General features: G+C 47.3%; 2 protein-coding genes across 4 annotated transcripts in view; one reads left to right on the top strand and one right to left on the bottom strand.

The window, feature by feature from the left end:
* Positions 1 to 3323, top strand: part of Nsd2 (nuclear receptor binding SET domain protein 2) — an 85987-nt gene extending 82664 nt beyond the window's left edge. For 2 of the 3 annotated variants that reach the window (XM_076547003.1, XM_076547004.1), the window contains one exon: positions 367 to 3323. In XM_076547003.1, the coding sequence (XP_076403118.1) occupies positions 367 to 638 (272 nt within the window). In that variant the 3' untranslated portion in view covers positions 639 to 3323. The remainder of the gene's footprint in view (positions 1 to 366) is intronic. The other variant, XR_013043100.1, reaches the window with a different exon arrangement.
* Positions 3324 to 3884: 561 nt separating this feature from the next.
* Nelfa (negative elongation factor complex member A) lies at positions 3885 to 24750 on the bottom strand. Its single transcript, XM_006972873.4, has 11 exons — positions 24324 to 24750; positions 13046 to 13217; positions 11618 to 11779; positions 8753 to 8842; positions 7272 to 7402; positions 7117 to 7186; positions 6606 to 6694; positions 5774 to 5885; positions 4963 to 5234; positions 4722 to 4821; positions 3885 to 4623 (listed from the first exon to the last, which is right to left on the bottom strand). Exons 1-11 carry the CDS (start codon positions 24531 to 24533, stop codon positions 4439 to 4441), a joined length of 1593 nt encoding a protein of 530 aa, XP_006972935.3. The 5' UTR covers positions 24534 to 24750; the 3' UTR covers positions 3885 to 4438.
* Between the last annotated feature and the right edge of the window lie 1840 nt (positions 24751 to 26590).

Genomic DNA, 26590 nt, shown 5'->3' with positions numbered 1-26590 from the left:
ATGTAGACTGTAGTCTGCAACACTCGGGACCTGCCTGATCTTTGAGCACCAACTGCTAGCTTCTCTCTGGCAACTGAAATGCAGTTGTGGTAATTTGCATGTATTTGACTAGCCATTTTTAAAATTTTTTAGTTAGGTATGCTGGTGTATTTCCATTTGCCCACCAACTTGAGGCTGAAGCAGGAGGATGGCTAGTTCAAGGTCAGCCTGGGAAACATACCCTGTGGATTTTAACTCAGTGCTAGAACGCATGCTTGAGGCCCTCGGGGTTCAATGTCCATACCCCTCAAGAAAATCACTCTCAGCCCTGAAAACGTTGATGCCGATTCTGCCACTTCTCTTTGCTGATGGTGTATTTTTTTGCAGGGAAGTGGGAATGTCCTTGGCATCACTGTGATGTATGTGGCAAACCTTCTACCTCATTTTGCCACCTGTGCCCCAACTCATTCTGCAAGGAACACCAAGATGGGACTGCCTTCCGCTCCACCCAGGATGGGCAATCCTACTGCTGTGAGCATGACTTGAGGGCAGAATCGGCGAGAAGTACCAAGACTGAGAAACCCTTTCCAGAATCACTCAAGTCAAAGGGGAAGAGGAAGAGAAGGCGGTGTTGGAGAAGGGTCACAGAAGGCAAATAGCGCTTGGTCAGATCCAGGGGTGGCATGGGGCAGCCAGCCCTGCCTATAACGGGAAGGCAAGCGCGGCACTTGCCCCAAGGACCCAGCTCGTTATGCTCTGACATGTATAGGCCTCCCTGGGTGGGAGGGAGCACTCCCACCGCTGAGCCATCCTCGGCAGCTGGGCTGCGGCGTCCGCACTGATGCTTGTCAGCTGCACACTCAGTGGTCCAGGACAAACAAGCCTTACTACGTACGCAGCGTCAACTGCTACACTTGAATCTGAGACCCGACATCAAGGTGCCCTCCCGTTTTTATTTTAGATTAAAGTTATGATTAAAGATTAACTGGCATGTGAAATGCTTTTATCTTCCCTGGAAATAGAGACTAGAACTTCCTACCCTAGCTCTATCCTGATGGTTCAGGCTTCTACTCACGTACTGCCCTCTCCTCAGGACAGACTGGGACTCAGGCCCTGGGCTACTCCTAATCAGGATTGATCATCATTTTGCTCTTTTGAAACAGCCTATGTTCTTTGTACTAATGTGAATTTTTCCCTCAAAGTGCTTTGTTTCCACTTTGAGTGGTTGTGGTGTTTCAAGATTCCTCTCGTGGTTTTCCTTTTGTGGACTTGACCAGTACTGGCAGTGTGGCCTGTGGAGCAGGCCGCTGCCTTTGTTTTGGCTGTTTCTCTCTGATGTCTTCTCAGCCCAATTTCTTTGACCAACATTTGGGGGAAACCTTGTATATTTTCTTCACTTGGTTTTTCTGTTTCTGACATTTATTCCCAATATACTTTTGCTAAAACTTTCACAAATTGTTTCCAGCTAAAATGTATTTGAGTTGTCAGGCAAATACCAACTCTTGAGTGAGCAAGGGAGGTATAACTACAGGATCCTGGGACACCAGATGCACAGCCTGGAGCCGAGGCTGATGCTCGCTGATGGGCTCTCTCCATTGCGATCTGCTTGTCTGCCTCCAGCTATGTTGTCCTGATTTCTTTCCACCAGGGCACCACCTGGTCTCATGGCGGAAGGTCTGATGGTACTTGTGTCCTTAATGAGATTTAAATGATTTCTTTAAAGGCCCCTCCCTCCCAGCCCAAGGACCATTAGCTGGTCTTTGGCCAGCTTGCTTCTGCCTCCTCAGGAGTGTGTCTTGGCCTTGGAGAGCTTGAACACCGAGAAAGGAGACCTCATGCTTTCCACTGGGAGGGAGGTGCATGCAGTACGGCAGTGGTTTTAGGAAAGCCACAAAGCAGAAAAGCTCCAACTCTCCTAGGTGCCCGCAGGGTGCTGCCCACTGCTCTCCTGCTGCCTTCTAGAACTGCACTTTTCATCTGGACCAGGATTGACCATTCTCAGTGGGCAGGGTCGAGCATCAGCCACACCACCTACAAGCCTAGCACGTCATGAGTACTGACCAGTGACCATCCTTTTGGTCCCCAAAGTTAAAGCAACTTTGTAGGCTTCCCTAGGCACAGGCCTAGTTACCTCTGGAGACATCTATTTGACCAGGTGAGACCAGGAGCATTTTTCAGTTTCAAACTTAACCTGGCTCAACCTGTCCTCTAAAAGTACTAGACTGGCTCATACAATTCCTTCACCAATGCCCTAAGTCTGGAAGGCTGACATACTGATAGGCCAGATAGCCTCCTCACACGTACATGGCCCCCCTGGGGGTCCATCTTGTTCCTTGTCCACCAGTGAGTGGCTACTGTTTAAGAGCATCAGAACTGGTTTTGCAGTACACTTTGGGGGACCGATTAACTTTCTTCTTTAATGTTAAGTAAAATCTTGGGATTTTTGGTTCTACATTACTATTTATGATCTTTCTGAAGGAAATATTGTGAACTTTTTAGACAATTTCCCCTTCCCAAAAAGTATTAATGAGTAAATAACACTAACTCTGAAAACCAACCGAAGACCAATATACAAATCTGAGTAAAGTAACCCTCTGGGGTGATGGCCTTTCCCACAGAAGGACTAGCCACAGGGCCAGGGCTGTGACTCTGGATGTGGCAGGTGCTCTGATGATAACAAGAGTCTGAAAGATATGTGACTTTCTGAGCATCAGCTCCAATTTTTTTCTTAATGTGAAGTAAACCAAATGGAACCTGCCCAGATTCCATATTCCTCAGACACCTTCAGTATCCAAAAACCAGCCAGCTGTTCCCTAGTCAGCACACATCTGTGTGTGTGCCTCTGCAGGGTGGCAGCGGCCCAGGGGTGCACAGCCAGGTCCAAGCCAGCATTGGTCTATGAGTATGTAGAGCTGTAACATTTAAACCTAGGCACCCGTACGGCAGCACCCATACGGCAGTGCATCTAGCCAAGAGTGACGAGGATCCAGGTGCTAATTCCTGAGAAACTTCCTGGCACCAGTACCTAAGTCTCTGGGTCCCAGGCATGGGTCCCAGGCAGGCACACTCAGGTTGGCTTTTGTGATGACTTCCAAGTGATACCTGTAGCATACTGTGTGAAGTGCCCATCTTCAGAGCTACCTGATTTTCAAGAATTAAAGATAAAAATGTTTTAAAGTTAATGCAAACAACTGTCAGTTGCCAAATATCTTCATCTACAATGAGTGTAGCTGATGACTGTTAGTCAGTAGAATAAAATGCTGTGTCCATGTGTATCATGGTGTCACCGTATCCTGTTGAGATGTGAAATGACCTATCAGAAATTAAATTTAAGTTTAAATGTGCCTATTGGTGTCTAAACTTCATACAATATACAGTCAGGTTCCTTTTAGGAATGCTGGGTACTGTCACCAGGTCTGATAGTGAAAGCTTAAAAACTTGAAGTTTGGGGGGGAGGGGGGAAGAAATAAGAAATATGGACGAGAATTACCAGTTGGGGAAAAATAGCATTTAAAGTGGAAAAGTTGTGTTTGGAAAACTGTATTGAGTATTTTTTTATTAAAAAACTTTAAAGGCCTTTTTCTTATACTTTTTTTTTTTTTTTATATGGAACTGTGTTTGAATCCACCAACTTCCTGGGTGCTACGAATTCTGGGCAGCAGGCTTAGGCCCATTTCTCAGTGCTCTAGCTGTGGCCTTGACTTTCCCGGTTGCTGCCTGTGACTGTGGCCTCACTCTACAGAGTGAGCACCCCAAGGTTGCCATGGACATTACCCACCTGTTTTCAGGTAGTCTGGTGATCTCCCAGCTCTGCCTCTCCTCCCCTGGGGTTCTGACAGTTGCAGAGGGAGGGGTCTGGTCCCAGAGCAGGGAGTCAAGCTAGCTTGCAACACAGCTCTGTGGGCTTTCTTTAGAAAAACTAAACTTTAATACTCATATCATTTTACAATGAAAATAGGTACCCAGAGACAGGTTTGAAATGTTTACAACTGTACAAAAAGCATATACAAATCCCTGGCAGACAGTGGCACTGAGGCTGGTCATAGCCCCCCTCACAGCCTAGCCTGCCGGGTGTCACCTTTGGTCCCCTCAGCCTCATGAGGGAGGGCATGCACAAGCAAAGAAAGTCCTCTCAGCTAGTGCAGTTTTTTAGAAGAAAAAAAATAAAGGTAAAAGTCTTAACAGGCACTAAAATGAACTTTTTTGGTTTAGCATTAAAATATTAATACTGAATCTAAAAAAAAAGTATCTTAATCACACAAAAACTAACCCATTATAATAAAAAAAAAAGTCTACACTCCCCAGAGAAATGATCTAAAACTTAAACCAGCCTGGGGCCCAGGAGCCTGTGCACGGCAGGTGCTGGGTGGAGCACATCCTTGGGCATCTGCTCGGGTCACTCAGCATAGCCAGCAAAACTTGTCTTCTGGCCTGATGAGGTCAGCAGCAGAGATGGCACTTAGGACACATTGGTCATGGGCTTGTACTTCTTGAAGCGTGTCCACTGGCCCGTGGCGTAGTTCATCTCGAACACTGTGTCCACTAGCATGGTGGTACTGCCCTGGCCGTCTGCCTTGGGCAGATCCTCTGTGTGCTCGCTGAGCTTGATCTGGATCACATCCCCCTGCTCCGGGCATGGGTTCTCTGTAGGGAGCAGGGACTGCTGGGCAGGTGCCTGGGGCCAAGGAACCCATCCCCCACCCCATGGGGGGCACCTCCCAGGCCTAGTAGCACAGACGCACCTCGAGAGCCAGCCATGAAGCCCAGGATGAGGGCCTTCTCTGGCCGAGTGACCTTGTTTGCCGTCTTGAACATCTCTTGGGCAGCAAACATCTGTTCTCTCTGTAAAGAGAGGATGGGGCTGCTGGAGCCACCTGCCTCCACCCACTGGCCCTGCCAGACTCACCCCAACACACCCCCAGCTGCAAACAGGCAAAGCTACGCCATCCACCTAATGGTCATGAAACCTGCCAGGGTACCTACCGTGAGGGACAGGTTCTTCTTGGGTTGCTGCTGAACAGGGGCAGGTGCCTGGGTCTGTGGGGCCACCATGGCCACTGGGGGTGTCTGAGCAGTGGGAGTGGCAGCTGGGGGAGTAGTAGGTGTCAGAGGCGAGGTAGGTGCTGCAGGTGTTGGCGTAGCTGGGCTCAAGCCACTGTTATACATAGGCGCCCTTTGTTTAAACTGAGCTGGCAGTGTAGGGCTTGGGGCACTGGGCTCCTCCGGCGGTCGGCTGGCTTCCCGGGAAGGAGGGGCTGCAGGCAAAGCAGGTTTACTAAGGAGAGTTGTCCAGGAAAAGGAATACATCCCTAATCTACTCATCCCCCACTGCTCTCCAGGCTGCCTGCCCCAGACACCATTTTCTGTAGAGGCAGCAGGCTCAGCTCCATCTCGGTCATGACAGCAATTGTGTCCTATACCCGCCTGCCCTGTCTTGCTCCCATCACTGCTGACCAGAAGCCCTTGCAGGCCTGCATAGCCAGGGACATGAGCCCTGTGCACTACTACCCAGCAGGGCAGAACCTATATCCTCAGGCATTTCTAGGTCCACAGATTTCAGTTATCCAGGACTCTGGCTAGCTCCTGGTCTATGACAAGTTTCCCATAACCTGGGTGCTGGTGACAAGGCACTGGAAAGCAGCTTCCCCAAACCTACCACTCTCTTTGCCTCAGCAGGGCTGCTTAACTGACCCTTGACCCACTAACCAATAGACAGGCTCAATCCCGCTAACCCCAGGGCAAGTCCTTGTGTGAGCTGAGGGAATACTGGCTTAGCAGACTGTAGGCTACTCACCAGGGGGCGTCTCAGAGCTGGGGATGTAAGAGGAGGCCGGTACCACACTGGGGGTGGAGGGCAGGTAACTTGTGGAGGGAAGTGCTGGCTCGCTATTCAAAGACCCGAGTTTCTGGAAGACAGAGGCCATGATCACTTCAGGCAGAGGTCAGGGTTTCAGTACACCTCCCTGGGGTAGCTGGACAGCCTGCATCAGCCCCTGCCCATCAATGGAGCAAGACAGCAGGTATACATATCCCCAGGACAGGGACAGTGGCTTCTCCAGACTGCTAGACTCCAAACTTAAGCCATGGCTACCACCCCATGGTCCCAAACTGACACATGGAAAAAGTTCAGCAATGCAAGGAGCTCAGAGACAGATCACACCATGCAACAGGGCCACACTCCGCCTCCACACATGTAAACTCTGCACCTATGTCTCTGAAAACCTATTTCTATTTCCACAGCCAGCCTCTGGGGAAGAGCTGCTCTGGCTGACTCACCCTTCCAACCTACATACAAGACCTGGTCTCAGGGCACTGAGGTCTTAAACAAGAACCATACCCACTGGACAGAGAGGAAAGTGAGGTACAGAGGTATGGAGACACTCCAGGCAGTAATCCCAGTATAAAGCAGGTTCGTTCCAAACACAAGGTTGATGCCCAAGTCAGGCTCTGCCACTCACATACATTTACATACATACACATCTGTACACACACTTTTACAGAACACATCTTAGTGGCTATCAATCAGGAAAAGATGGGGCACATTATTTTGGCTGTGTCAGGCCTGGAAACAGTTGAAAGTGCTCTGTAGCATGCATGCCCATGGTTGCACTGCATGGAAGTCCTACCTGCGTGGACACCAGGCCAGCAGCATAGTCAGGAGTGGCATTTTCAACAACAGTCTCTTCCTTGGTGGGCTTTTCCACCACCTCTGTGTCTGTCAATAAAGAGCCTTGGTTAGTGTCTCTCTGACCCAGCTCCAGTTCAGAGGTCACAAGTGTCCTCTGAGTAGGTCAAATGCAAAGCAGCATTGTGTCTTCCGGTCTCTGGGCAAAGCATAAGTGATTCCTTGGGCCAGGCATTATAGCCTGTAATCCTAACACTCGGAAAGCTACAAGTTTGAGGCCAGCTTGGACAGCAGTATATAAGCCATGTCTCAAAAGTCACTCCCTTCCCTCCCCCAGATAAAGACTCCGGGGAAAAGTCCCATTACCACTGTGTTAATATAAAGCACTCAGAAATACTGGACCCGGAAGGAAACCCCAAAGCACCTAGACACACACAGGCAGAACCAACCACCAGCACGCCAGGCTGCAATGCCTCCAACCTCCCTCCAGACTTGAGATGCTCCATACACACCTAAAGTCTTCCTCCTCCTCTTTGCCTCTCGGCCAGCACCAACGGTATTCAGCTCAGAAATATCCAGTAGCTGGCAAAATAAACACATTCCATATTTAATTATAGAGCAAAAATCAAGGCTTGGTCTTGCCAGGACATGAAGAGGGGTTTCCCACCTTTACACCCCTTTCTTTCTGCAGTGGCGTCCTTGAAGGTGGTATTGGAGTCCGGTTCCCAGAGGGGCTGAAGACGCTGGGTGTTGTGGGACTTCTGAAGGGGGCTTGCTTCGGGATGCCTTTGAGAGGGGCTACAGAAAAGACTGATGTCAGTGATAACAGCAGCTTCTGAGCACAGGGTGGGCTGAGCAAGGCTGCCTCTGCCTCAGGGAGCCCCATACAAATTAGTCTCTCATATCACATTTTGCACTTTGTACATTTTGTTCTGTGCTAAAAAGAACTCAGGGCTGGGCAGAGCGGTGGTGGTGCACACGTTTAATCGAAGCACTCAGGAGGCAGAGGCAGGTGGATCTCTGAGTTCAAGGCCAGCCTGGTTCCCAGAGCGAGTTCCAGGACAGTCAGGACTACATAGAGAAACCGTGTCTTGAAAAAACAAAACAACAAAACCAAACTCTGCTGGAGCAAAGGCTCAGTGGTTACGGGCACTGGCTATTCTTCCAGAGGTTCAATACCCAGCCCCATTGTTAGTTCCAGTCCCAGGGATCTGACGCCCTCTTCTGGCCTCCAGCAGCACAGCACACATGTGCAGACATATACCCACACAAAACACCCACCCACATACAGTAATAAAGTAATGAAGAAAATACAAGACAACCCACAAACACAAAAACCCACGCGGACTGTGTATGCCAGTGTCATGCAGTGATGGGACACTGGTTCAGACCCACAAACCTAAAAGCATCCCTGAAGGTCTGTTGGGAAGACCCAGGCTTGATACTCTGGATGTGCATGACTCATAGCCTTTCTGGGGAGGCTGAGCAGTGGAAGCTGACCGTTGGCTAAGACACCAGTGAGCTCCAAACCTTGTAGGACAGGAGCTATCCAGATGGCGAACCAACTCTGACCAACAGAGGGAGACACACCAACTGACATTCTTGCTAAGGACAAAGGCATATTATCTTCAGCTGTGTGACCTTAACAAGTCTCAGAATACTGACTTTCTACTTTTCTTACACGTCTCTCAGTGCTGGAGGGCCACCCACTGAAGGAACTGTCCCTACTTCATCTTGTCCTCGTGTCTCAGCACCTGAGTTCTGTGCTAAGGTGTACCTATAGACATCTATCATCACTTGGGATGCCTTGTGCTACAAGCTGGGTCAGAGGTGGACGGAGAGTGATGGTCAAACTATTCCTCCTTAAAGAAAAGTTTGTGCAGTGCCTGTCCTCAGGGGCATGGGAAGCAAGGTGGAGCATACGCTACAGCAAAAGCCACATCAGGGGAAGAACCACGCCCTGCAGTGATAACGGCAGGATGGTAAGCCGTAGGCCTCCCTTGTCCTCAGACTTAGCTACTAGCTGCAGGGCCAGTGGGTCTTGGCTGTCAGGACTAATGTCTGAGTGGTTTTTCTGGTGAGGAAAAGTCAAACCACCCTGCCTGGCAAGCACGAAGAGCACTGGCCTGAGAGCACACAGAGTCTTACTTGTAGTGTCCATCTTGCGAAGCAGCCCCCGGCCCTTGGCATGGAATGGCACCCCGGCGCTTCTCTTCAGCTGCTGGGCGGTCTCGGTGGCTATGTAAAAAAGAACAGGGTCAAGGCTCTCTTAGATCACAGGGCCGCTCAGCTGATAAAGTAACCTCAACAAAGGTGACTCGAAAAATACCCAAGGTGACTTCTTTGATAACCCAGCAAGAATGCAGCCAGTAATGCCACTGACCTTACAGCTAATACTTCCTCAAAAAAGAAAGAAAGAGAGGAAGAGAGAGAGAGAGAGAGAGAAAGAGAGAGAGAGAGAGAGAGAGAGAGAAAGAGAGAGAGAGAGAGAGAGAGAGAGAGAGAGAGAGAGAGAGAGAGAGAGAGAGAAAAGGAAAGAAAAAGGACGGATTGTTTCCTGGTGACTTATTTTATAAATCATTGCCTGTATAAAATCTAACATTAAGCTAAGAAGGAGTAGAAATTTTTTTTGCTATTTTGTAATTGTCAGAGCTTCTGAGAAGTCTATTTTTCACTGGGCAGTGGTGGTACATCCTTTAATCCCAGGGCTCAGGAGGCAGAGGCAGGCAGATCTCTGAGTTTGAGGCCAGCCTGGTCTATACAACAAGTTCCAAGACAGCCAGGACTACACAGAGAAACTCTGTCTCTTCGTCATCGTTCTCAGGGCAGCCAGACGGTGAGAGGAGAAAAGAACTACAGCACGAGGAGGCTCTGGTTTCCCGGCGGGAAAGACAGAGGTGGCCAACCCCTCACTCCATGGCTTCCGGGTTGCCAAGCCTCACCCTGGGGGCCTGTTTCTAGGTGTTTCTGAGAACACGCTGATTGGGCAACAGTTAAAGTTCAACTTAATCTCCACTGTATCTCCTCCAAAAGGGGGAACTCAATCCACTGATGCCTTCCCTTTGCTCTGGTAACCAAAGCTTGTCTTGGAACAGATCCTGCGGCAGCACCTAGATGGACAGAGGGCCTGAAATGAGCACATGGCTAAGTCTCTCCCCTTGGATGTTCCTGACTCGATGCCTGTCTTCATCCGTGGACACTCAGACCTCTGCCCGACTCTGCTCCATTCCCCCGGGGACTCTTCTGGCCATGGAAGGACTAACACCGAGGTAGTATTGCAGAAGTGTTTCTGTTCTTGTGCCCCTCAGTAGAAAATATTAGATTTCCCTATAAACTGCATTGGCTTTCTAAAGTGATGACCTAAGCCAAGAAAATACCATTGAGGGCACTGATGGGGTTTTAAGAGGGCACTGATGGGGTATTTAAGAGGGTAGTGATGGGGCATTTAAGAGATAGCAGCAAGAGAGAGTCTTCCGTTAGCACAGAGTGAATGCCAACTATGAGAAAGAGCTGAATGTTAAAGAGAAAGAGATGATCAAAGCTGTAATAAAGCAGTACCAGATAATAAAGCCACCATCTGTTGTAAGCCCATGTGCCTAAGCTTCCCCCGGTCGCTAAGTAGCTTGACACAAGTTCAGATACAGTCAAGACTTTCTGTGTTTGGAAATTTGCACCTAAGTGGCTCCAGAATCATCACAGCCACCTGTTGCGCCCCAGGGACCCTGGAGCCTGAGAGGCGCTGATGTCTCACAGGTTCCTGCAGCTGTCCTTACAGCAGGCTCAGGCCAAGGCTCCCCCGAGTTCTACATAACATGAGAAAGAGCAGATCTTCCTGAAGGCTCATCGGGAAGGCTGGAGGATTAGCCCGAGTGCACTGGCAGGGCCCGGACTTGCCCACAGCAGCGCTGGAGCAGCTCCACAGAGACCTTTCAGAGTAGCTGCACCACACGGCGACAGGCAGCACAAACCCCAGCCCACTGACACACCCGGCTCCAGACTCTTCTTAGATTCCTTAAAACGGTATTTGCTGGGCTTGGGGCAGGCCTGTGATCCCAGCACTCAGGAGGCTGAGGCAGGAGAAGAGGGAACTCAAGCTAGCCTAGGCTACACAGACTGTTTTCCAAACACAAAACAAAAAAGCAGCGCCATTTACAAATATTAGTAATGTTAACTGCATAGCCAAAATAATAGTTTATGACCCAGGCAGTGGTGGCATACACCTTTAATGGTACACACAGAGAAACCCTGTCTTGAAAATCAAAAAAAGAAGAAAGAAAGAAGGAAGGAAGGAAGGAAGGAAGGGAAGGAGGGAGGGAGGGAGGGAGGGAGGGAGAGAGAGAAAGAAAAAAAGGAAGGAAGGAAGGAAGGAAAGGAAGGAAGGAAGGAAAGGAAGGAAGGAAGGAAGGAAGGAAGGAAGGAAGGAAGGAAGGAAGGAAGGAAGGAAGGAAGGAAGGAAGGAAGGAAGGAAGGAAGAAAGAAAGAAAGAAAGAAAGAAAGAAAGAAAGAAAGAAAGAAAGAAAGAAAGAAAGAAAGAAAGAAAGAAAGAAAAAGCCTATGTTGCCTAGGCTGGTCTTAAGCCTATCTGGGCTCAAGTGATCTTTCTGCCTCAGTATCTCCAGAAGCTGCAGCCCAGGTCCACAGTACACCTGGCTTCTTAAAACCCATGCTTTAATGTTATTCGGCTAAAGGACACTTTCTCCAGCAAGTAAGTGCCTTCCATATAAACTGTCATAAGACATGATCTGGGAAAGCATTTAATGAAATCATCCAACATCTTCTAGGATAGAGACCAAATGTGGCTCAAGACTAAGGTCAGGACATAAGCAGCAGCCTCGCACCCCATCTTGGCCGGCACAGATTCCACTTTGTGAGATTACAGGAACCATGCTTGAAAACCCTAAGGTCTCTAAACAGCAGATTCAACACAGACAGGATAGGCTATGTCTTTTAAAGTAAACACATCTGAAAACACCACAGAGCAAAGGGCAGGACTGTTGTAACTCGGGCACTCACACTTCTGCAGCAGCTCTGCCCGCAGAGTGGCGCTCTTGGGTTTCCGCTTCAGCTGAAAATGCTTCACGGGTGGGGTGAGGGGCCCAGCAAGGGTGGTCAGGGCGCTCTTGTTCAGGTACTGGCACTCCAGTGGCAGCATGGCAGATGCCTCGCACTCGCCCACTGTGGAGAACCAGAGTGTCACTGGAAGAAGTCAGAGGCCTTGCAGCAGGGAGCTCAGGCTGTGACCCTCACAGCTCACGTGCACGTGCAGACGGCTCCATGTAGGCTTTCATTATTTACCAGCATGGCAGCTTTGGCTTTGGTTTCAACCCCCTGTGGTTCCCACCACTCCAGTTCTATCATCTCTAGAATCCAAGATCATCCAAGTGGGTCAGGACCAAAGGATAGGCCTGCCACCTAGAGGAAGGCTCATCAGACTCTCCAGCGGCTTCTTAAAGATAAGAAATGCGAGAAGAGAAGACAAGGATTCCTCAGTTATGTTAGCTGCAAGCCACAGACCACGGGGTCCAGGAACCACAGCGCACTCCGTACCGCAGCATGGAGACCAGTGAGGCGTCTTCACTACACGGCAGCCTCAACACCAGCAAAGGCCTCTCCCTCTGACTACAGAGTCCTGGTGCCTGGTCACCCCAGACTCTACTCAACTGCAGTCTTATAAAACTATCCATGTCTGCTTCCTGACTCAGTGTGGTCCCCAAGAGGTCAGAGCCTGAAAAACCCCAAGGAGCTGCCCCAATCAACTGAAAAACCCCAATGAGCAAGGGACGTAGACTCCTGAGAAGCCAGCTGCCTCATCTTACTGCTCCCAGGAGAATCAGCCACTCCAGGAAGGGAGGTGACCGGTGCAGGGCAGTGCTCCCAGTCTGCAATTACAAATTAACAAAACCCCAAAAAGTACTAGGGCCTCCCAAGCAGCCATTTAGAAGTGCGTATCCTCAAGCCTCCATTTTCCAAAGCGGGAGAGAGCATCAGAGGCACGGACATTCCCACTGTCGCAGCTCTAAAACCACACCAACTGTTTTCCTGTTTTCCCCTCAGATTCTAGCGACTTCCTGGTTGGTTCTTAGTTATGATTCTACATTTGTTATTTAGGACAGGATATGTATGTTTTAGGATCTGAAGACATAACCTGCAGGTGTTCATCTTCATGGAGCTTATGGAGAGAGACAGCTGTGGCAAGTCAACCATGGATGAGTCATACAATTCCAGACATAGCACATGCGTGTGAGAAAGTCATACAATTCCAGACATAGCACATGCATGCAAGAAAGCCATACAATTCCAGACATAGCACATGCATGGGGAAGACTGAAGCATGCAAGAAAGGAGAGCCACAGCACATTACACCAACAGTGTGATACGGATAACCAGTTTCCAAAATGAGGCCCCCTTCCTCCAACTGTAAAATAAAGATAGGCTACTTACCTTTTTCTCTAAGTTCTCCTAAGATGTCTTGAACATTGGGGTTCTGCTCCTCGAGGTCTAGATTCAGTGAACCCGTGTCAGGAAAGGATTTCAGAATGTCAGCAACCATGAGGACCCAGGGATCTGAGTCCAGGGTAGCCAGTTGGATAATATCCATCAGAGCGCCCTTCATCTGCCAAGACAGAAGATGCCAATTACATGCTACCAGCCCCGTTTTGCCCTCCTGGAACAGTGACAGCTTCAAATGCCCCCTGCCACAAATCTACCCATCTCCACACTGCAGCCTCTGGGTGGACTGTGGCAGTAACCACTGTGACAACCTGTTGTAGAATATTGCTTTAACTGTGTAAAGATGTATTACTTGTTTATGCTGCATTTGTTTGACTATGTAAAGATGTGTTGCTGTCTCACCTTGCCTGCCTAACGCACCTGACTGGCCGAATAAAAAGCTGAATGGAAGCTGGGCGGTAGTGGCGCACGCCTTTAATCCCAGCACTCAGGAGGCAGAGACAGGTGGATCTCTGTGAGTTCGAGGCCAGCCTGGGCTACCAAGTGAGTCCCAGGAAAGGTGCAAAGCTACACAGAGAAACCTTGTCTCGAAAAACCAAAAAAAAAAAACCTGAATGGCCAATAACTAGGCAGAAGAGGCACAGGTGGGGCTGGTGGACAGACAGAATAAGGAGGAATCTAGGCTCAGGAGACGATGAGAAAAGAGAAGAGAACAAGGGAGAAAGAGAGAGAGGTGCCAGCCAGACATGAGCAAACAGTGAAAGTAAGACCTACAGAAGGAAAGAAAAGGTAAAAAGTCCCCAGGCAAAACATAGATGAAGAGAAACAGGTTAAGTTAAGTTATAAGAGCTAGTGGGACAAGCATAAGATAAGGCCAAGCATTCATAATAATAAGTCTCCTTGCCGGGCGGTGGTGGCGCACGCCTTTAATCCCAGCACTCGGGAGGCAGGGGCAGGCAGATCTCTGTGAATTCGAGGCCAGTCTGGTCTACAGAGCAAGATCCAGGACAGGCACCAAAACTACACAGAGAAACCCTGTCTCGAAAAAACCAAAAAAAGAAAAAAAGAAAATGGGTATAGACAGTCATAGGAAAAACTAAAGTTTAAAAATAATAAAGTCCTTAAAGAGAAAGTAAGGTAATATAAAGGAAAAAGTCACATAAGATGGGAAATACACAGGGAGTCAGGATTCTGTGATGATGTGCTGCTTTGAATTTTCTGAATGTTGATGAGCGAACGATAGATGCTGAGAGGGACTGTTGAATTAAACCAGCCTAGATACTTTAGGGATACCTTAACTTTAAAATGGAATTCAGAAAATGCATTGCACTGGGGAGGAGGTTATGCTTTTGTTTCCATTAAGAAACAAAAGGCTGTGGATTCCTTCAAGGTTAACAAAGATCAGGTTTGGTCAGGGGAGACTTCCTGAAAATCTTGGCTACAGACAAAGAAATAAACCAAAAACAAACAAACAAACAAACAAAGTAGATGACAGGTGATGTATATACTGATCCCTTAGCATGGGAACAGTTCTGAGACTGGATAGCAAAGGTTATAACTACTTTTCCCAGGACTTGACCATTATCTTAATTTTCTCAGGGTCCCTTAAAGATGGCATCATCCTCAGACAACAGGAAGCAGTCAAGAGAACACAACGCCCACATTTCTAAGAGTTGGGGTGGTGGTTTTGTTCATTCAGTAGGTTATGGATGTTTGTCATCATTTAGGGGGAGAGAGAAGAATATAGGATAAAAAGACAACTATTAACCTCAAATATTTTACATTGGTATGGATTTTGGTATATTGATACAAATTTAAAATTATGTTACATTGCATGTATGTTTCTACTCTTGTTTGGGGGTGTTATGCTTATGCAGCTCATTTAAAAATGTAATATATAATTAAGAAATGCAGGTTAGTAGTTAGTCATCTATAGTAATCAAACTTGTAGTCATGTTAGCTGTTTTCAAGGTCAAACATACATTTTAGATACATGATCTTCAAATGCTTCAGAGACCTACAGAATATGGCATTAGAGATGTTTAATAACCTAAGGCTTTTCATGACAGTAAGACATATATGCTCCGGACAGCACCAATTTACTTCAAAAGAAGATGATGGGCATTGAAGAAACTCCATATGGAATTTGCTTTCACTGTGGCAAAGTTAGCCATTTGGGCAAAAACTGTCCTTGCCTCGCCTGCTGACAATATGCTGTACACACTGGACATGCAGGACACACAGGAAAGTGACTGCTGAACTTTGCCAAAACAAGACAGGACAGTCCTTCAAAATTCCTGCTTCATAGAAAAGCCTGCCAGATATTCTAGGCCTGTAGACTGAAGAAGGATGCCCCAACATTGCAAAGGAATCTTAGGTGGCTGTCCAGGCAGCCAGATGTTTATGTTGTTTCTATAGTTTTGGGAGTAGCTTGCTGTTGTGGAATAATATTTTAACTATGTAAAGATGTGTTGCACTTGTTTTACCTTGCCTGCCTAAGCCACACCTGATTGGCCTAATAAAAAGCTGAATGGCCAATAGGTAGTCAGGAGAGGGCTGGGCGGGGCTGTCAGGCAGAAAATAGGAGAAATCTAGACTCAGGAAGAACAGAGAGAACAAGGGAGAGAGGGACACACCAGATGCCAGCTAGCCAGGCAGCCAGCAGTCAGCCAGATACAGAACAAGCAGGAAAAGTAGAACACACAGAATCAAAGAAAGGTAAAAAGCCCTGAGGCAAAACAGAGATGAAGAGAAACAGGTTAAATTAAGTCATAAAAGCCAGTGGGACTAGCCTAAGCTAAGGCCAAGCTTTCGTAAGTCTGCATGTCTTGACTTGGGAGCTGGTTGGTGGTCCAAGAAAGCATGCTCCAAAGTACCATCCTATTCAGGAGCAGCACTTCCCATTTCCTCAAGGCCTTTAAATTCACTCAAGCACCATTATGTCAGTTCCTATGTTGTCTCTGTGACCATCTACATCCTTACACAAAGGCATCCTTACTTCCCAACCACATAGTAAGGTGTTAGCAGCTCCACCTAATTCTGCATCCCTCACTGAAAAACTGAAACACCTTTCTCTTTGATGAAATTGGTTGAAAACTGTTGTTTACTTAGCTTCTACAGAATAAGGCTGTACAGAGTCTGAGAATTACATACATATTCACATACATAAACACTATACAGAGAGACATTTATACACCTCTGTGCTGGTTAGTTTTTGTCAACAGGACACAAACTGGAGTCACCTGGGAAGAGGGCATCTCAGTTGAAAAAATGTTTCCATCAGACTGGCCTATGCAAGAGTCCATGGGGCACTATTACTTCTTTTCTTTCTTTTTCTTTTTGAGATAGGATCTCACCATATAACTCATGACCTGGAACTCACTATGTAGACCAGGCTAGCCTCAAATTCACAGAGTCTGCTTGTCTCTGCCTCCAGAGTGCTAATATTATAGGCATGTGCCACCATGGGCTCATTTTCTTTCTTTTTCTTTTTTTTTTTCTTTTTCTTTTTCTTTTTTTTTTTGAGACAGGGTCTCTATGTAGCTCTGGTTGTACTAGAACTCACTATGTAGACCAGGCTAGCCTAGAACTCACAGACATCCATTTGCCTCCCAAGTGCTAATATTAAAGGTGTAAAGCCACCACACTGGCCATTTTCTTGATTGATGACTGATGTGGTAGAACACAGTCCACTGTTGATGGTGTTACCCCATGCTATAATGGTATAAGAAAGTAGGGTGAAGCCACTCGAGAGGCTAGCCTGGTTTACAGAGTGAATTGCAGGTCAGCCAGGACTACAAAGAAACCCTGTCTCGAAACAAAACAAAACCAAGTAAAACCGTCTGAATAAGGCACAGGGAGCAAACTGGTAAGCACTGTTGCGCTACACCCTCTGCTCTGTTCCTGCCCTGACCCCCTCCGTGATGGACTCTAAGCTGAAACAAACTCTTTCCTCTCCAGGTCGCTTTTGGTCATGGTGCTTTACTACAGCAACAGAAAGCAGACTAAGATAGAAAGCACTATCAGATGTGGGGTATTGCAATGAATGACAGACAGACCATGTTGTTTTGGGGAGGATCGTGGACACATTTGGAACTCTGGCTGGAAAAACCACTGAGTGCTCAGAGCTTAGTGAACTGTTGAGAGCCTGGAAGATAGGAATGTTTAAACCGGTGCAGATAATGGAGGCCTGCTGTGTGAACTTTCAGAGAGAAGCGAAGACTCGATCCAGTCTGTTCCTGGATATTTTGAATTGAGTGGTTTCTGGTCAGTAAGAGCTGAGCAGAATCAGCTGTGATTAAAAAGAAATATCATCACTGAGGCAAGACCTTTTGGGAAATGTTCCTTCAGGTCAGCACACAGAGCTGTAGTCCTGAGGGTGGAAAAGGCTGCATCTCAAGCTGGCAGCTGAACTTGGTCATGTGTGAGTCTCCCAGGTGCTACTGGCTTTGGTAGCAGAGAGCTGGGGTCTGAAGGCATCCTGGGGAACAGCTGAGGTTTGAGTCCCTGCAGAGAGGCCAAGAGACCATTGGCAAAGGTGCAGCCTGTGGAGGCCCTGGCTTGTTGTAGATGCTAGGACCATGGGACAGCCACCAAGGGCAGCCAAAACTGTGGAGGGGGCTAGCTTGAGCCTATGAGCTTAGGAAACAAGCTGTACATGCTGTGGATGGCAGTCAGAAATGGAGCTGCTCAAGCCCTTTGGAGCCCAAAAGCTCAAGAGTAAGTCCATTATAATTTGAGACCCTGGATTTTTACAGAGAGCTTCGATTTTTAAAGTGATGAAACTTTTTTAAAGATTTGTTTGTTTGTTTGTTTATTATGTATACAGTGTTCTGCCTGCCTGCCAGAAGAGGGCACCAGATCTCATTACAGATGGTTAGGAGCCACCATGTGGTTGCTGGGAATTGAACTTAGGGCCTCTGGAAGAACAGCTAGTGCTCTTAACCACTGAGCCATCTCTCCAGCCCCAAAGTGATGAAACTTTAAAAAGACCATAGGACTTGCCCAGTGGTGGTGGCACACACCTTTAATCACAGCACCTGGGAGGTAGAAGCAGGCAGATATTTGTGAGTTTGAGGCCCTGCTTGACCTACAGAGTGAGTTCCAGGGCAGCCAGAGCTACACAGAGAAACCCTGACTCGGAAAGCAAAAAAATTAAAGAAAAAAAGACAGGGACTTAAAAAGTTGGGCTGTATTTTATATTTTGATATTAACATGATTTTAGGGACAAACAAAAAATGGAGAGATTATGTTTTAACAGTGATGTTTTAATGTTTAAAAAGTTACGTTTTAATGTGTTTGTGTGTCAAGATGACTAGGGGTCAACTGTGCTGGTTAGTTTTTTCAACTTGACACAACTAGAATCATCTGGGAAAAGGAAACCTCAATTGAAAAATGCCTCCATAAGACTGACTTATAGGCAAGTCTGTTGGGACAACTTCCTCTTTCTTTCTTCCTTTCTTCCTTTCTTCCTTCCTTCCTTCCTTCCTTCCTCCCTCCCTCCCTTCCTTTCTTTCTGACTCTGTCTCAGAAAAAAAAAGAAAGAAAGAAAAAAGAAACAGAGTCTCACTTGGATGGCTTGGAACTCAGAGGTCTGCCTACTTCTGCCTCCTGAGTGCTCAGATTAAAGGCGTGTGCCACCACAAGAGACTCAGTTTCTTGACTTAGGATTGATGTGGAAGGGCTCAGCCACGTGTGGGTGGTGCTATGGTTTGTAAGAAAAGGAGTTTGAACAAGCCAGTAAGCAGCACTCCTCCATGGCCTGTTTCAGTTCCTGCTTTGAGTTCCTGCCCTGACTTCCTCCAGGACAGACTTTATAAAATCAAGCTGAGGGGGCTGGAGAGATGGCTCAGAGGTTAAGAGCACCAACTGCTCTTCCAGAGGTCCTGAGTTCAATTCCCAGCAACCACATGGTGGCTCACAACTATCTGTAACGAGATCTGGTGCCTTCTTCTGGCCTACAGGGACACATGCAGGCAGAATACGATATACATAGTAAATAAATCTTTAAAAAAAAAAAAAAAAGAAAGAAAAAAATGTTTAAAAAAATCAAGCTGAAATAAGTTACTCCCTAAGTTGTTTTTGGTTATGGTATCTTATCACAGCAATAGAAACCAAACTAAGACAACACTATAGTAGTTATTTTCTATTGCTGTGATAAACATCATGACCAAGGCAATTTATAGAACAAGGAGTTGACTTGGGTTTGGGGTTCCAGTATGAAAGCCACCATGGCACGGAGGTGTGGCAGCAAACTCATGGCTGGAGCAGAGCTGAGGGTTCACATCTTCACCACAATGATGACGCAAAGAACTAACTTGAAATGATCAGTCCTTAAAATCTGAAAGCTCACCCCACCCCTGTAATATACTTCCCCTTGGAAGGCCACACCTCCTAAGCCTCCTAAAACAGTGCTACTAACTGGGAGCCAAGTACTCAAATCCCAGAGCCTATGGGGGACATCCTCATTGAAATCACCCAAACACACCAAGAAAAAAGATGACTAAGCTAGTATTAATGTCAGATAAAAACTGTTACAATGGCCAAACACAGCAGTGCATTTCTTTAATCCCAGCACTCAGGAGGCAGAGAAAGATGGAGCTCTGTGAGTTCCAGGCCAGTCAGGGCTGCACAATGAGAGACTCTTATTAAAAACAAACAAACAAAAAGCCAAACAAACGTAAGTGGACCTAAGGGCCAGCAAGACGGTTTAGCAGTAAGTAAAGACACTTCCAATGCACTCAGCCTGACAACCAGAGTTCAACCTTCAGAAAAAACCTACTCTCACAAGGTGTTCCGTGACCTCCGAATATAAAGTGCAGCAATGTAATAAATAAATGTAATAAAAATTAAAAATAAAGTGAGACAATCTTTATGAACTCTTATTTTAAAAAGACCTAAGGATAAAACATTAGCAAATACTGAGATCTCCACTTGCTGTTCAGTTCACAAGGTAACTGCAACAACTACAAAGTTAGATATACCTATTAACACAAACCCTAAATATACAAAGCAACAGCTGATCCAGAGGAACAGGCAAATCCAGGATGCTACAATGGGAGGGTCAAGAGTGCAAGCAGATGGTACAGTGAGGTAAGAAAAGACACCAACAAACCCTGATTACACACAGAACAGTCACAAGAAGATCTCGGCCCAGAGACAGGTGCACGCCTTTAATCCCCAGCACTCAAGAGGCAGAGGCAGATGGACCTCTGTGAGTTCCAGGCCAGTCTGGTCTACATAGTGAGCTCCAGGACAGCCAAGGCTATGTAGAGAGACCCTGTCTCAAAAACAAAACAAAACAAAACAAAAACTAAAAAACAAAACAAAACAAAAATAATAAAAAAGGAAGACCTCAGCCCAGGTGCTATTCAGACTCTTTACCTAAAGTCTAAAGTTTCTATATACCATTAGCAAATAAAAATATGAAATATACGAATGCAGGAGAATCATAAAACTTAATTATGGTTCTAAATAACTGCCCAAACCTCTAGGTTACAAAACTCTACTTTATATATTATATTATATTATATTATATTATATTATATTATATTATATTATATTATATTATATTATATTATATATACATATATAATATATATTATATATGTGTGTGTATTATGTATGTATGTATGCATGTATGTATATGTAGAGTTTTTCGTGACAGGGTTTCTCTGTGTAGTCCTGGCTGTCCTGGATCTTGTTCTATAGACCAATCTGCCTGTCTCTGCCTTCTGAGTGCCAGGATTAATGTCGTGTGCCACCACCGCCCACCAAGGTTCTATGCTATTAAGATTATTTACCCTGTGAGCTGAGGACATGGCTCAGTTGGTAGAGTGCTTGCCAAGTCAGTCTGATGACCTGAGTCAGACCCCCATCCCCACATCAAAAGCCCGGCCCGGTAGGTCTACATCTATAGTCCAGCACTACAGAGGTGGAGACAGGAAGAGCCCAGGAGTATGCTGTATAGCAACTGAGGCAGACACCTAAGCTGGACCTCTGGATTCCACATGCATGTGCACATATACTTGCAGAGATGTGCATACATGAACGAACATGAAAACAGAAAAAAGATAGACACACAAAAAGACAGACTGATAGAAGTTCTAGGGGCCAAGAAAAGCTGAAGCCATTCCTGCAGGGTAGGTGGAAGCTTTACCCTGCATGTCACTGTGGCAGACTATCTCACCGAGTTTGCATTATTTCCTGGAAAAATCTGTTTCTAGTTGTGGTGTGGCTCAGCCCTAGCACACACCTTTAACCCAAGAGCTTTCTGCTTGACTACTGTAGACAGAATTAAACAAAGTCAATCACAGGTCAAGAGGTGGAGCAAGCAACCAGTTGACAGGAAGTGAACATAGGATTATTAAGAAGAAACCATAGCCAGGTAGTGGTGGCACACACCTTTAATCCCAGCACTTGGGAGGCAGAGGCAGACGGATCTCTGTAAGTTCAAGGCCAGCCTGGGCTACAGAGTGAGTTCCAGGAAAGGCGCAAAGGTACACAGAGAAACCCTGGCTCGAAAAACCACAAAGAAGAAGAAGAAGAAAGAAGAAAGAAGAAGAAGAAGAAGAAGAAGGAGGAGGAGGAGGAGGAGGAGGAGGAGGAGGAGGAGGAGGAGGAGGAGGAAGAAGAAGAAGAAGAAGAAGAAGAAGAAGAAGAAGAAGAAGAAGAAGGAAGAAGAAGAAGAAGAAGAAGAAGAAGAAGAAGAAGAAGAAGAAGAAGAAGAAGAAGGAAGAAGAAGAAGGAAGAAGAAGAAGAAGAAGAAGAAGAAGAAGAAGAAGAAGAAGAAGAAGAAGAAGAAGAAGAAGAAGAAACCACAGAAAGTAAAAGGGAGTCAGGAGGACAGAGGAGGACAGATAGAGATACACAGGAAGTAGAAGGGAGGGACATTCAGTTTGAAGAGAGGTTTTGAGATATCTCAGGAGAAAGAGGCTTCTGGGATGTCAGCTGAGAAGGAAGGTCAGCTTTCTCTGCTTCTTTGAGCTAGCAGGCTTTCACACACACCCATACACACACCCAATCTGGCTCCAGAGTCTTTATTGGTAGAATCAAAAGACTGAAATTTTGTTAAAAACATGTTACACATCAAGATACACTAACAATAAAGTAATAGTAAATTGCTGTGGAATAATCCTTCTGTATACTGTGTGAATATGTCACTATGATTAGTTAAATAAACAAGCTGACTGGCCAACAGGTGGACAGGATAAAGTTAGGAAGGCTAAAGTTTGGCGGGAAAGCCAAACAGAATGATGGGATGAGAAGGGGGAGTCAGGAGTCGCCAGCCAGCTGCAGAGGAAGCCATGCCAACAGAGGCACTGTCATGTGGCAGAGCATGAATAAGGAATACGAGCTAACCTAAAATGTAAGAGCTTGAGCTACTGGCCAATCATTTATAGTTTATATTAAACCTCTGAGTGATTATTTGGGAGCAGGTGGTGGGAACAGGAAAAACTCCACCTACAGTAAGTAGCTCAGCACATTATTAGCACAACAGGCAAATGCCTTTTAAAAAAAATTAAAAAAGAAAAAAGAAAAAGCTCAGAAACACCCACAGCAGAAGCCACAGTGGAAAAGACAGTCAATCTGCAGGTATTGCTGGACTGTTCCATAGCCACATGTAAAACTGAACTCTCAGCTTCACAAAACCAGTCCTAGCCCATGGGAGAACGAGGTTTACAGTACAGCGCTAACTAGAGAGCCAGGGTGCCTAGCATCGAGGAAGGAGCCCTTCCGGAACAAGGCCAAGCAGGCATCGTCCACAGGGAAGGAGAGGCAATACACCACCTGGTAGGAACCAAGAGCTTCATCCAAAAAGCTAAGCCATAGCTGGGAAACAGCTGTAACATGTCATCGGACTAAGACAGTAGCCAGCATCTGTTAAAGAGAATATTCCTCCAAAGCAACAAGTCAAGAAAAATAGACAATCGGGGGAGAAAAAAAGTGAACAACTCACACACACACACACACACACAGCCCAACAGAAAAACAAGCAGATGACACACATTCAACCAAACATCTTAGTAATACCTACACATTTCCTTGTCCTACATGTTTTTGTATTACTTGATAATATCACTTTGAAAAGCCACTTGCCATAATCCTGCTGCCACCCACAATTCTACTTGTAGAAAAATGCATGCTCACCATCACCCGGTATCAGTCACAACAGAACCAGCTGACATGAAATAGAAATAAAAGAATGGAAAAAAAAAAAAAAAAAAAAAAAAAAAACTAGCCACAACCTAATCGTCCAAGTGCTGTGTGCTCGGAGAAGGAACACCATATAATGCATGGAAAATCAAACTGTCTGCAGCAACTTGGATGAATCTGTCCAGGTGTCTCCCGACAGAAGACACACCCACACAACACCGAAAATGCATGTAACATGGTAACATGCTACCATATTAAGTTCAAATGAGGCCAAAACTAAATACTCCTGCTAGGGATGCACACAAATTGATAATCCTGCAAGAAGAGAGGAATGTTTACTCTTGTGGGAAAGACAGAGAAGCATGGAGGCGCTTTGGAGGATGCAGCCTTGTTTTCTCGTATGGAGAGATAACAGGAGTGGGTCATTTAGCTATTAGTATTTGCTAAACTGAAAAAACATGCAGTTTTGTTTTTTATAGCGCAACAAAAACTAAAACCAACCTTAATGATATAACAGTAACCAGAAATGTTGAAAAACTAGGATGCTTCGGTGTTTTTGCTGTCAGATGTGGCGGCTCAGACCTGCAATCCCAGCCCTCCAGATATTGATGCTGGAGGACACCAAGTACGTGGTCAACCTGGGCTACACAGTGAGACCCTGTACATACATGATTTGTGTGTGTGTGTTTGCAAAGAATCGTATATTTTGCACAGAGATGCAACATGGAGTAAGAAAGAACTGGAGTCCACAGAATAGAGAGGAAGCTAAGCAGACTGATACTCCGTGAGACAAAAGCAACAAAATTAAGGTCAGCAGTCGCTTGGAAAGTTACACTAAGAGCCCCAACCCAAGGGAGGCTTCGGAAAGGCAGCGTCCAGTACTCCGCGCCGGGCCCGCCTGGCTGTGGGCTGTTCCGGCCTTGGGCCCACGACCCCCGAGCCCCGAGCGCAGCCCAGCGGCTGGCGGCACCAAGCGGCGGGCCGAGTGGGGAGGCCCAGCGGCGCCGAGCCGGGGATGCGCGCGGTCAGCGGGATAAAGGAAGGGTACGGCGCAGGTGCGGGCCGGAGACAGGCTCTGCGCCCCGGACGGAGAGAGGCCGGCCCGCGCCCTCACCTCGTCCACCGTGCGGCGCGGCAGATGCAGCGTCCCGAGCAGCAGCTTGAGTTTCACAGCCGATGAGAGGCGGTGGAAGCAGAGGCGGATGTTATCGATGACCGCCGCGGTGAGCAGGGACGCGATGCTGGGCGGCGCCCACAACTCGTCCGTGGCGCCCAGCTTGTTGTGCAGCCACAGGCCCGTGTCGCTCTCCCGCATGGACGCCATCTTGGCGGCAGCAGCGCGCGCCGGCCGGCATCTTACGCGGACGCCTACGCGTCCCGAGCGAGGACCCCCAACATGGCGGCGCCCGTGGGCGCGGGGCGGGGCCTCGAGCGGCAGACAAGCGCAGTTGCCGGCGGCCGCGCCTTCCGGAGGCTTCGAACTGAGGCGCCAAAGCTGGAGCGATAAAGGCGCCGGGCGGAGGCCTGTGAGCTTCCGTACCGCATCATGGCGGCGCCCAGCCGGGAGCCGGGCAATGACGTAAGCCCGAGCTGAGTCGAGGTGCACCGCCCAGAGACGGGGGAGAGAGCTCGGTTTCACCTTAGGCTGCTCGGTAGGCGAAGGGCTGGAAAGGCCTTTGGCATCGTTCCTCACAGCCTCACTTCGCAGCCTGGAATCCCCTCCCTCTTCCCCTTGCTCATCCTGCAGACATGTTTAATGTGAGGTCTTGGAGATGAATAAGAAAGGAAGGGTTGTGGCTTCAGAGTAGTGTGTTTGTGTGTCAAGTTGACCAGGGGTCAGTTGTACTGCTGGTTTTATGTGTCAGCTTGACATAAGCTAGACTTACCAGAGGAAGGAGCCTAAGTTGGGGAAATGCCTCCATGAGATGCAGCTGTAAGGCATTTTCTCAATGAATGATCAATGGAGAGGGCCCAGCCCATTGTGGGTGGTGCCATCCTGGGCTGCTGGTCCTGGGTTCTGTAAGAAAGCAGGCTGAGCAAGCCATGGGAGGCAAGCCAGTAAGCAGCTCCCCTCCATAGCCTCTGCATCAGCTCCTGCCTCTGGGATGCGTTGAAATAATAGAAAGCCTAAGACAGGTTGGTACTAGGAATGTGAGTCCGATTACAGGTCTGTTCCGTGTGTGACACAGATGCCCAGGTCGAGATGCCTGGCTAATCATCAGGAGAGCTGCAGATCCATCCCTCCTCCCCCATTTCCCCGTGCTCCCTAATGCTGAGGTTACCAACAGGCGCCACCACCTGGCCTGTGACTTTTTGGGGGCAGAGTTTTCTAGACAAGGGCTCACTATGTATGTAGTTCTACCTGTCCTAGAAGACACAGAGATCGGCCTGCCTCTGCCTCCCACGTGCTGGGATTAAAGGTGTGCGCCACTGTGCACATCCTCTTACCTTTTTAAAGGAAGTGCCAGCACAAGTGGCAGGAACACATCGTTCTGGTCACATCTACTTGGGAGATTGAGAAGGAGGTAGAGGCCATTCTGGGCAAAGTAGCACAACCCCATCTCTTAAAATAAATGAAATATTCTAGGGGTGGTGGTTCATGCCTGTGATGCTGGGATTGGAGAAGGTGAGACAGGAGCCACGAGTTATAGTCCATTTGGGGCCCCAGAATGAGACTGTACACAGAAAGAAACATTTCGTGTAGAGAGGAGAGCCGCTCTTTCAAAAGACTTAGCATGGCAACTAAATGTACAACGCTGAGGAAGCTCCGGAAGGTGTAAGACTCACAAGGCCACTTCCCGAGGTTCCCTGATGTTATTACATAAATAGTAACTGGCAGGGAAGAGGTTGTTCTCTGTGTTGCCTGCTTCAGGGAGTTGTGAGCCTGAGGGATTTAGCATTTGGTAGCTGACACCTGTAGTGGAGGAGCCTGACAGCCTGAGTTCAGTCCCCAGAACCCTCATGACCGAGAAGGGACGAACCCATCCCACAGATGTTCTCTGACTGCCGGCCACATTGCAGACAGTGGCATGTGCATGCTCCTCCCCCACATACATGAACAGACTTTTCAGTTAAAAATAGAATATATTCTATCGCCGGGTGGTGGTGGCGCACGCCTTTAATCCCAGCACTCGGGAGGCAGAGCCAGGCGGATCTCTGTGAGTTCGAGGCCAGCCTGGGCTACCAAGTGAGCTCCAGGAAAGGCGCAAAGCTACACAGAGAAACCCTGTCTCGAAAAAACAAAAAAAAACAAAAAAAAAAAAAAATAGAATATATTCACTGTGACATCCATGGGTGGTAACAGTCTTTAAGATGTTGGAATCTAGGCTGGAGAGATGGTTCAGCGGTTAAGAGCACTGGCTGCTGCTCTTCCAGAGGTCT

The sequence above is a fragment of the Peromyscus maniculatus genome, chromosome 10 (genome assembly GCF_049852395.1).
Source record: "Peromyscus maniculatus bairdii isolate BWxNUB_F1_BW_parent chromosome 10, HU_Pman_BW_mat_3.1, whole genome shotgun sequence".
Classification (NCBI taxonomy): domain Eukaryota; kingdom Metazoa; phylum Chordata; class Mammalia; order Rodentia; family Cricetidae; genus Peromyscus; species Peromyscus maniculatus.
This window is presented reverse-complemented; position numbering and strand designations above follow the sequence as displayed.